The following is an 11,300-nucleotide window of genomic DNA, read 5'->3' on the forward strand; positions in this document are numbered from 1 at the left end:
TTAAATTTTCAACTGGACTGCCAGTTTTTTGAGGTACCCAGACAAAGTCTTCCTTGGCTTATTGACCTAAGCCTGGGATCCTATCTCTCAGCTTAAGGATTCTGAGATGAAGAGCACAGAGCTGCAGGAGAGAGTGACTGAGCTGGAGAGATTGTTGGAGGAGACCCAGGCAACTTGCAGAGAGAAGGAGGTTCAACTGGAAAGTCTGAGACAGAGAGAAGCAGAATCCGTCTCTACTAGACATAGGTAAATACCCCTGTGGGACTGAGCGAAGGTGTGGAGAGCTAGGTTCTGGGATGGAGTGGAGGTGGAGTGGGGGCTTATCACTGTGTCCCTTGGAAATATCCACCCCGGTGCCTAGCATATAGCAATCCTTGGGTACATACGTATGGAATAAATGAAAACACTTTATAAACTGGGAAGTGAAGTATCTGGATTTTTTCAAAAGTGGGTCCTGGTGCTGACTACTGGGAGTTATGCCTACCAGGGGCATCTGCTTCTCAGTCCTAGGGATTGCTCTCCATTGCAACCACAGGTTCTGAGAACAAAACAAGATGTCAGAATGTACTCTCAGGGTGTCTTGGGAGCTAAGCCTCCTGAAAAAAAATCTTTGTATCCAACAGCCTCTTGGACCAAATCCAGTTTCTAATGGGATGGATTGGATTTCTCATCCCATATTCAACCACAATGTCCCTGTCATTTATCTTAGCAGATGGGTCATGCTATAAAGTGATTATGGGGACTCATTGGAAGAGATCATTGGTTGGATTCAGAAGCAGGGTTAGGGGACAAAGTTGGCTGTGTCCCAGACTGTGTGTGTCAAAAAAGGAGCTCTTGTATTTTCCAAAATTTCTACAGTGTACATGTTTGCCTTTTATAATCTAAGTACATGTAATGAAGGTTTATTTTTTTAATATCAGAACAAGGAATACAAGAGCCTTGGGCAGCTACGGCATTGGTGTCACATTGTATATACAGGTTCTGGCCCTAGGGAAGAAAACTAACATACACTGAGCAGCTTCTGTGCGGCACACCTTTTATTACAACAAATCTAAGTCATTATACCCAGCTACAGGTTGGAGGAGCCTAAATGTCTTGTCCCAAAACATACAATAAGTAGCAGAACCAGGAGTTGAAGCTACAACTCTCCGACTTCAAAGTTCTTGAGGACGCCACTGTCTTTCAGCCTGCAAGATAAGCAGTCTGTGGAGGAGGCCAGTGGTTCAAAAGCAGAAATGGAGTCCTGGCAGAAGGAGTGTGACTCCCTCCGAAAGGTGACTGAGGGTGTCCATTCTGTAACGGGGTTAGGCTGGGAGGAAAGAGAAGATTGTGTGTTTGGAAAGGAACCATTCTTGGTCATGGGCTACCTAGGATTCCCTACCGAGAGCTTTTCTCTTTTCTGAGAAGTTGCCCCTGCATAGTAACTTTCGTATTTAAGATATTCATCCTTATGACAGGCAAACTTTATTCATCTAGAATACAGGCAGAAGTTAATGGGTGGGATATGCCTCTGAACATCCAGACTAGGTGACTGAAAATGGTGCACTGAAGCTTGGTGCACTTCATTCATGGCTCAGACCCATACAGATTCTCTTGCATTGGGCAAAGTTCTAACCAATAAGTGGCCTTGTTTCTCAATTCAGAGAAGATGGAGCCAAGGTCCTGCTGGTGAGACTGACTGCAGGTCAGCAAAACAGAAGACCCTGAAGTGATTCAGAGAATGCCTGTGGTCTTAAATGACAGGAAGCCAGGCCTGTTCAGTCTTTTCTTGGATTATCAGTGCGACCAAAGCTATAAGTAACATCAGCCATCACAGCCCTGGATACAGCAGGCTTCATTAAACTGAAATTTTAGCCATGAACCAAAGAACCTGAATGTGCATTGGCTGTATTTAAAGTTGATTCCACTAGCCTGTAGTCATTAGGGTGGGGGTCCCCTTTGCCCCAAGTAATGGTCATGGGTCCACACTACATTCTTATATAAATCTCTTTGTGACTGGAGCACAGTAGTATGAAGCTACTTAGCCAGAACTGGGAGACTGGGCTGTATTTCTGTAGGTAGAACTAACTAGTCTTCACCCTGGTCTCACTATTAGTGGGCTGTAGTCAGTGGGTTAAATAGCAAGACTACAGATTCTTGTGCAGCCCCTTGCCCTCTGAGCTCACCATCAGCCTTACACTTGATAACTTTGCCTTTCAGATTGTAGAGAAGCAACAGCAGAAGGTGGATCATTTGCGCTCGCAAGTACAGGTGAGCAGGATACTTGGGACATGGTGGTCGGGCCTTAATGGGATTTCTAGGATTCAGCCAACATTTTACAGTCAGCTCTCCATATCCATGGATACAGAACCTGCAGATGCAAAGGGCTTACTGGGGGACTTGAGCATGTACAGATTTTGATATCCATGGTGGGAGGAGGGGTGTATCCTGGAACCAATCCTCCATGGATACAGAGAGTTAACTGTATTGTTCTCTGCCGTGCAGTTTGCTTGGTGTTAGGAATACAAGAAAAATGAGACCCAGTTGGTGCTTTTGAGCCTACAGTCTTGTTGGGCAGACAAACACGATAGGAGTTTCAGCACAGTACTGTGGTGGCAATGTCTGTGTTACCCTGTGGGAGCACAGAAGAGTCAGTGGAGGATGGGAGGTCAAGGAAAGGTTTCTGGAGATCCTAAGCCTTGAAGGATAAGGAGGAGTTAGCCAGGCAAACAAGAAGAGCTGGATAAGATGGTATTGGAATTCCAGGTAGGAAGAACAGCATGAGTTGGAACCTGGAGGCCTGAAACAGCATGGTTTGAACGTGGAGCTACAAGCAGTTTGATACTGTTGAAGTATTTGGTTTAAGGTGGTGAGTGGGGAGCTAGGTGTTCCAGGCTATGCGAGGGCCTTGTCTATCCAACTAAGTTAGCTTTTATTCTTTAGGTAGGTGATGAGAATCTATTTAATTGGGGTGTGATGTAGTCAGGTTTGCAACCCAGGCTTGAGTGTGGAAGAAGATTGGCAGCCTGGAGAAAGGCAAGGCCCGGGGACTGTTGCACAAATTATAGTGAGAGATCATGAGGGAACCTGGCATGAGAAAGTATAGCAGGGAGGAGATATGAGGGGACAGATGTAAGTGACTCTTAGGAGGTTAAATTGAGAGGAATCAGTGACTGACAGGATGTAGGGGGTTATGGGTTCCCAATACATTCCTGCGTAAACCTATCCAGCTGCCGGGAAAAAATTAATCAGCAGAAAAAAGAGGGGAAAAAAAAGAAAAAACCTCTTTGTGGCAGGAAAGAACCAAAGACGACTCCTGGTTTCCACTGTGGGCAAGAATGGGGAGTGCCCTTAACTGAGTTCTCCAAGAAGTCCTGGGCAATGGGTAGCACGGGCGCACCCAAGTTTCTCTTCAGACTCCGAAAGCCGTTCACACCAAAGCACACGAAATGTACGCATTCCGAGGAACACCTGAAGGCTGCAGTCCTGCCTTTGTCCTTATGTGGGTTGGTCTGTGTCTATCTAGTTCACCTATTTCACTGCCTGTAAGGAGATATAGTCATGCCTGTTAAGTGTTTTATATACACATGTAAAATCCCAGGGTTTTGGTAGAGTTTTTAATGGATCTCAAAGTTAGTTTTCCAGAACTCTGAGGTTCCACAAAGACTGAAAAAGCCCAACATTTTAAATGATATATTTACCCTTGATGAGACTCAGGCAAATTAAAATGTCAGGTGAATTTGCTGGAATTAGGTAGATTCATCACGGTCACCTGGGGTATTTCGTGGTTATGAGGTGATTCTCTTTGGCAGTTTTTTTTCTGTTGTTTATTTGTTTTGTTTTGTTTTGTTTGCAGCTGGCCAGTACAGAGGTCGAGCCTTGGACCTTGGTATTAGCACTACACTAACCAACTGAACTAACTGGCCAGCCCCAGTTATATTTTTTAATACAAAATGGGAAATTTAAAAAAAAATTTTTTTTTTTTTTTAAAGATGACCAGTAAGGGGACCTTAACCTTTGACTTGGTGTTGTCAACACCATGCTCTCCCAAGTGAGCAAACCGGCCATCCCTATATAGGGATCCAAACCCATGGCCTTGGTGTTATCAGCACCACACTTCTCCCAAGTGAGCCACGCGCTGGCCCCTTAAAATTTTTTTTACACTTTGTTTAGTCAGCTTCAAAATTGGGGGGAAATTGGAATGAATAGAATGAGAGACACGAGATAAACTTAAATACCTCCCCCCTCCTGACCCTGACTACCCCTCCACACATACATATATGTACTAGTCACTAGGTTAGGTGCCTGTGAATATGCTCTTCTACCCATTTCCATCTCTGTCAAAAGCATTTAATACACAGTATTGTCAAGGACATTTGACTGTTAACTCCTCAAATACAGGGACTGTTTGGTGTTCTTTTCAGTATCCTCAGTGCCTGTCACAGTAAGTGCTCAATAAATATTGAACTCAGATGAATGGCATATTCCCTGTCCTCAAGAAAGTTATGTTCAAGTGGAGGGAGGAATCATGCACAGCCAGGTAGAACATGAAGCAGATGTACTCATGAGCCATTATGGAGCTATGAGTGGTATGGTAGGGTTAGAATTCACTGGATCTGATTTGCAAGTTGATGAAGGTTCAGGTGGGCCCTGTGGGTTTCCTGGAGTGACAGGCAGAGCAGACAGGCAGTTAGAGCAAAGGAGAAGGGGAGCGAGCAAAGGCATTGAGGCTGGAGCCTTCGGGGATGAGGGCCAGTCATTCAGTGTGGCTGGAGTGGAGGCTGAAGAGAGAGATGGTTAGAAGAGTAGCTAGGAGCCAGATTGCCTGAATGTGCTGCTGAGAAGCTGGCTTCTATTTGATAGTGGTCAGGGGCTATAGGAGGGTTTAAATGGGAAGTCACAGGTCAAGGCTGTTCTAAAATAATCTCCTATCAGCAGTGTGTGGATGGGGTGGGACTTCAGTATAGAGTCCAGGCTGGAGGTGATACGGTGTGAACCAGACTTGATACACCTGGTGTGTTCTCCCACAATGCCTTCCCATGGGATTCAGAGTCTAGAGCAGGAAGTGGCTCAAGAAGAAGGAACAAGCCAGGCCCTGAAAGAGGAGGCCCAGCGAAGGGAGACAGCCCTGCAGCAGCTGCGCACAGCCGTGAAGGAGGTGAGCAGCATCAGCCAGGCTCTTGGCACTAAATCCACAAACCTGATTTCTCTGTCAGCCCTCCCCATCCCTATCTCAATAAGAGCCTCAGTGTTGTCGAAGCTCCTGCTGAGCTTTTTGGGCAGAGGACTGGGAAGATACATTGCATCATCTTTTACATTAAAAGACCCTAAGCCTAGAGTAGCCATAATTACCCGGGAATGCTTTTCGGATGTGGAAAGTCATTCTCTTTCCCTTTGCCTGCCTGCAGCCACAGGTTTATGGGGTTGTGGAAGGAGGGTTCAAGAAGACTGAGGGTTTAGTGGTTCTCTTGCAGTAAACACATTTGTCAGCAGGGGGCAACCAAGTTCACTGGCCAAGTGCCTAGGAAGGAGTCCTCCAGAGCTGGGATTGTCACATGGCCCAGTGCAGGTAGAGGGCTGGGACTGCAGGAGGAACTCTATTCAGAGTCTTTAAAACAGAATAGAGGTGGGGAGGGAAGAAAAGTGGATTAGCTGTCAGGGAGAGGGAGGGAAAGAGACACATACATTAACAGTTGGTCTATGTAGTGAAGCCTAATTCCACTAAAGTGGGGGCTTGAAAAGGCAGGATCAGCGCTATATCCTCCAGGTCCCCAGCTTCTTCAGCCCCCTCATCTGGTGGCAACTAGCTGTTACATTGTCTTCCTTTCCCCCTTTATTTCTCTGACATACTGTGATCAGGCTGGCTGGTGGCCACTTTTGTAAGGGTGGTAGGGAGAGATTGAAACCAGTGTCTCCTCAGATTTCACAGTTCACGTTAAGCCTTCTCTAATAGCCTGGCTAACAGAGTTGGCTGAGGGACTGGCTTCAGATAGAGTTCCTAGGGGTGGGAACATCTTCTCTGGTTCCTGAACAGAAACCTGGAGGCTGATGACTCAGAGCCTGCTGAGTGCCTTCCTCTCTAATGCTGGAGCCCTGTGGGCCTAAGCTACCCACAGGAGGAACCAGGCCTGATACTCATATTAGTAGGGGGGAGTGTGGTAAGCCTATTGGCAGGGGTAGTGGTGGGGAAGGGGGACGTCACCTGTGACTCATCTTCTCCCATCTGCACACATATATCCACACCCATGCATACTCATGTACAGATACTATGCCTCTCCCTGGGCCTGGATTAATGTGCTTATCCTTCTATCTGCTCAGCTTTCAGTGCAAAACCAGGACCTAATTGAGAAGAATCTGACACTCCAGGAACACCTGCGCCAGGCCCAACCAGGGCCTCCATCTTCACCGGACACAGCTCTGCTGGCACTTGAACTGCATCAGGAGTTAGCCACTTGCCTTCAAGATCTGCAGGCTGTCTGCAGCATTGTGACCCAGAGGGCCCAGGGCCATGACCCCAACCTCTCCCTGCTCCTGGGCATTCACTGTGAGTCCTCAGGCCAGTCTGGGACCCAGGAAAGAGGGGCCTTTATTCTCTTCTCAACCCCATTCAACTTTCCTATCCTTATGGTAATGTGTGGACATGCTGCATAGGCCTGGTCACTGCCCTCTGGAAGTTTATGTGTTTTACAAAGTAGGTATTCAGTGAATCTGTTTTGGAAACAGACATCTTTATAGGGTACTTGCATGCAGAACAAACAAAACGGGGCCATAGGCAGCAAGCTATCAGCCCACTATCCCCAGCTGCTTTTTTAAAAGTGCCGTGTCCTAAGACCATGGGCCTCAAGGTATTGCCTATCCATACTGCCCCCTCCACATGAAAATGTCTCTCTCAGCTGACTTAACATTCTCTTGAAATGCTCTTCTCCCCAGCGGCACAGCACCCAGACACTCAGCTAGATTTGCAGAAGCCAGATGTGATCAGGAGGAAACTAGAAGAGGTTCAACAGCTACGTCGTGACATCGAGGACTTAAGGACCACCATGTCAGACAGATACGCCCAGGACATGGGAGAAAACTGTGTCACACAGTGAGGAATGCTAGGGGTGGGACAGGCTGTATTCCCCCAGGGAGGCTCTGGGCTGCTGAGAGCCTAGTCCAGCAGGTTCCTGCCCTGCCAATCTCTTGCCTCCTGTCTACTGCTATTCCCAGAGAGGAGGCTGAGAGAAGATGAGATCCTGCATCTGGGGGCCAAGGGCTGATTAAGGGACTGTGCCTGCCCTGCCCCACACTGGCTTTGCCTTGTTAAATTTCATTTGTCCTGTTTTCCTAATTTACCCTTTGATGGTGAGTTACTAATTAACTTTTGCAGGTACAACTGATAAGTCCCTCACAAACTGTTCCCAGCCCTAGGCTGACATCAGAGGCAAACAGGCTGCATACCTCCCTTTTCCATCCTCTGGTATAGACCCTCGTTCATTCCCACTCCATACTTTGATCCTGCTGATGCCCGGAGCTTTTTGGAGGGGCCTGGAAAGCCTGAGTACTGGTAACTGTGGCCATTTGAGAATTCTCAAGCCCCATGTGCCAGCCTACTTGTGAACTGAACTGGCTTTCTGGGTTTTCTCAGGCCCGGTCCCATTGCTTTTTCCTCAGGGCTGTTGTACTCGCAGAAGCCTCAGGGTGATCTGTTCATTAGCAGAGTACCCACTAGGATTGGGGACCTAGGTATTACAGCCAGGGCTCCTTAATCTGCCAACCATGCCATTTTCTTTCGCTGCCCTGGAGCCCTGGCCATGTGGTTAGCACAGCTCCCTTCTCCTTTGTTCTCAGGCCTTCCAGGTATCCCTCTTCTAGGGCCTGGAGTGCAAACTCTTCTCTGTGTTTCTGGGCTTGGGCAAAATTTTTTCCTAGAAGGCCACAGGGCAACTATCAAGCTGCTCACCTGTTTCTCCAGGGAGGGAGCCTATGCCCAGCCCTCTGATTTGTGCCTCTCCTGTGTTGGGGGTGGGAGGTCCTTTCTCTTTCCTGCTGTGGCCTCCTTGAAATTTCATAGTACCTAGTACAGGTCAGCTTTAAGATACAGCTTTTGGTGTTTTCTGGGTTTTGTTTGTTTTCCTGGGGCCTTTGGACCCTCAGCTTTCTGGTTTTTCTTGCCTCCTGGTTTAAGGAGCATCTCACAGTTGTTTGTCTATGGTTGTTGCGCCAGCCCCAGGTCTCCTCTAGATCTGGAGCAAGGCCAGGCAGGGGCCGTGTGTGAGTGTGGGGGAGCACCAAGCAGTTCAGGAGCCCGGAGTCAGCCACTACAAGGTTCTTGCTAAGCTTTGGGCTGTTGGCAGCATCCTGGACCTCACTCCTGAGCCTGAATGAGGCTCTTTCTTAAGTGTTTTTAGAAGTTTGTGTTTTATTTATGGAGTGACTTATCTCTTCCATTCAAAGCTGCCCCACCCATCCATGCGCTCAGCCTCTGGGCTCCTGCCTCCTAAAAGCAGAGCTGCCTGGTTGGTCTCCACCCTGTGTTGGGAGCCCAGCCACTATGCTCATGGGTATTTTTCCTCCTAAAGTTTATAAGCAGTTATTTATATGAATCTTTGTTATGTCAACTGGTTTGTATTGCCTATTTTGATTACAAAATAAAATATTTAACAGACTCCTCAGTTTCCCACAGTCTTCCATCACCACCGCCCTTCCCCATTCCTTGCTTTGATTTGTTGGAGCCAAAGACTGGGTGTTTAGCCAGGTTCCCCAGGTAGCAGCAAGGGGACCTTTGGCAGGTCCAGCCTCATGTCCATCTCTCTGCCACTTCCACCCCTCTGTCCTTCTATGGGGGCAAATACGATCTCTTCCCACACCAGTTTCTGCTGGGCAAAGCTGCCCAGAGTTATAGAGCAAGTTTGTCACTGGAAATTCAGCAGTCCTCTCAGGAAGAAAGTTGGCTGCCTATGAATTTCTGTGAAGTGGCTTTCCAAGAGCAAATCAGGGCACTGCTTGCCTCTGAGAGAAAGGGTTGTCTTTCTGGGCTATTACCTGTTTGAGCCCTGGACCTGGGGGAACTTCTGAGGGGCATTGTCCAGCTCTAGATAGCTAAGTCTCCAAAGTGGGGCTGGTTGCTGGAGTCCGTTCTTGCTGGGGGTAGCAGCAGTTTTGGAGTGCCACCTGCAGCATGGAGTTGGGGTTGATCTGCGCCACCCCAAGACCAGCTGTGGCTCTTTAACAAGGGCCAGCTTGAGCCCAGTCTCTCGAGTCCTGATACCAGCCTTTGCCTCCACATTTTCCAGACCTAACAGCCTCTTACCTTGGTCTCCGTCTGGCTCCTTGAGAGTGGGGGGTGGTTCCTTGGAGCAAGATTCCCCAGTTTGGGAACTTTGGGTTTGAAAACAGCCCAAGGCTTCTAAAGCCCCAATCTGGGCTGTACTATCATGGCACCTCCTCCTAGAGACTAAGTGTGGCATTGGGGTAGTTGGATGCACCAAGCCTGGGTGAGGCTGGGAAGGAGGCCTTTGCCAAATGCTCGCCCCTGCCCTCCCGGGCCTTTCCTGCCGGCTTGGCCCTCCCCAGCCTCACACTATGAGCCCCAGATCAGGGAAGGGCCGAAGCGGGTGGGCAGTGTAGCTGCAGAAGGGGCGGCCCTGCATGGGACCGGGGTCCTAGGCGCGCCTGGCCAGAGGGGGGAGGGGGGCCTCCGGCGCGCGCAGCGGTGTCGCGCAGTCCCCGCCCTGCCCGCCCGCGCCGCCCATTGGTCCCGAGAGCGGTGACTCGCGGGCGGAGCAGGAAGGAAACCGCTCCCGAGCGCGGCAGCGTCGTCTCCCTGCCGTGCAGCTGCCGCTACCACCGCCCCTCCGTCTGTCTGCACGTCCGTCTACCTGCAGCATGAGTGGCCTGCGCGTCTACAGCACGTCGGTCACCGGCTCCCGCGAAGTAAGTGCGCGCCCCCGGCCGGGGCTAGGGGAGAGCGCGGGCCGTGACCCGGCACTCCGGACCTGGGATCAGTCCTGGGGGCGGGGCGGGGGCGGTGAGGTGCTGGGCACGGCCTCTCCGGGCTGGGGTTCGCTGCCCCATCCTGAGCCCCTTCACCGGGCATCCTGGGTCCTCAGCAGCCCCAGCATGGAGGCCCACGCCCATCCCCCATCATTCGGACACCCATTCTCTGTACCCCCACCACCGGGCTGACCCTGACCACGACCTTATCCTGCCCCTCCTTTTCTCCACTGTGTGTGCGGGGCACGGGTAGCCCTTTACCACGTTCCCCCAGGCCTACCCTGCCTTCTCACTGAGCTCCTGGCTGTCCCCACCCTCAGCTCTGTCCCACTTCCCTTCACTCTGACCTGTCCCATGGTTGGTAGTCCCTCTCTTCATCCTGCACCACCTCAAGCCTGACCCCCCCCTCCCAACTCCTAGTGGCCAGACCCTCCCCTCGGGTGTGGAAGGATTCAGAGGGACAAAAGCTCAGTCACAGCCTCTTTCACCCTGCCCAGGATTCCCCCCATAAATGCTCCATGCTGCCCACTAACCCCTGCCCACCCTCTGCCCCCAGATCAAGTCCCAGCAGAGTGAGGTGACCCGCATCCTGGACGGAAAGCGCATCCAATACCAGCTGGTGGACATCTCCCAGGACAACGCCCTGAGGGATGAGATGCGAGCCTTGGCAGGCAACCCCAAGGCCACCCCACCCCAGATTGTCAACGGGGACCAGTACTGTGGGGTATGGGCCTTGGGAATGGGGGTGGGGGGAGTGTTGTAGGAGGGGACTCCAGCCAGGGTCAGACCTGTGACAAAGTTCTGGGGCCTCTTACATCTGCACTCAGGTGACCACCCCTTGCTTCCCCTCCTCCAGGACTATGAGCTCTTCGTTGAGGCCGTGGAACAAAACACGCTGCAGGAGTTCCTGAAGCTGGCCTGAGTCTAGCCGGTCCACGGTTTTCCCACTGGACTCCGTCACCACATTCTCCCCACAGTCCTCACTCAGCCATGAAGGACCTTGTGACCAACTCCCTGTCATTCCTAACCTTCTCATCTTGGAGTCCCTCCCCTCCATCCAGGCCCCTTCTCCTCCCCTCTGTAGCTGTAGCCCCCTCTCCTCCGTTCAAAGGCCACATTCCTCACCCACAAGTCTCAGAAATTGTCTTACGCATCAGCCCCAGTGCTGGCTTCCCCAGCCAAGCCTTGGGGCTGCCAACCTGCCTGGCACTGGCTGATGGGCACCTCTTTTGGTTCTATTAGCCAGAGCTTTGCCAAAGGCCCCGCAACCCTTCTCCCAGGAGCACCCTTGAGACAATTAAATGCCCCATTCCATTGGCATTGTCTATTTGGTTGTGGCCTGGACA

The 11,300-nt window shown here is 50.5% G+C and overlaps 2 protein-coding genes across 4 annotated transcripts in view; both read left to right on the forward strand.

The window, feature by feature from the left end:
• CEP85 (centrosomal protein 85) overlaps positions 1 to 8,627 on the forward strand; it is a 49,522-nt gene extending 40,895 nt beyond the window's left edge. For all 3 annotated transcript variants that reach the window (XM_063106557.1, XM_063106556.1, XM_063106558.1), the window contains 6 exons: positions 92 to 246; positions 1,187 to 1,274; positions 2,200 to 2,250; positions 5,030 to 5,137; positions 6,298 to 6,523; positions 6,910 to 8,627. In XM_063106557.1, coding sequence (XP_062962627.1) covers positions 92 to 246; positions 1,187 to 1,274; positions 2,200 to 2,250; positions 5,030 to 5,137; positions 6,298 to 6,523; positions 6,910 to 7,070 — 789 coding nt within the window. In that variant the 3' untranslated portion in view covers positions 7,071 to 8,627. The remainder of the gene's footprint in view (positions 1 to 91; positions 247 to 1,186; positions 1,275 to 2,199; positions 2,251 to 5,029; positions 5,138 to 6,297; positions 6,524 to 6,909) is intronic.
• Positions 8,628 to 9,754: 1,127 nt separating this feature from the next.
• SH3BGRL3 (SH3 domain binding glutamate rich protein like 3) lies at positions 9,755 to 11,272 on the forward strand. Its single transcript, XM_063106838.1, has 3 exons — positions 9,755 to 9,894; positions 10,511 to 10,678; positions 10,811 to 11,272. Exons 1-3 carry the CDS (start codon positions 9,847 to 9,849, stop codon positions 10,874 to 10,876), a joined length of 282 nt encoding a protein of 93 aa, XP_062962908.1. The 5' UTR covers positions 9,755 to 9,846; the 3' UTR covers positions 10,877 to 11,272.
• The last annotated feature ends 28 nt before the right edge of the window (positions 11,273 to 11,300 follow it).

This window comes from Cynocephalus volans, chromosome 8 (genome assembly GCF_027409185.1).
Source record: "Cynocephalus volans isolate mCynVol1 chromosome 8, mCynVol1.pri, whole genome shotgun sequence".
Taxonomy (NCBI): domain Eukaryota; kingdom Metazoa; phylum Chordata; class Mammalia; order Dermoptera; family Cynocephalidae; genus Cynocephalus; species Cynocephalus volans.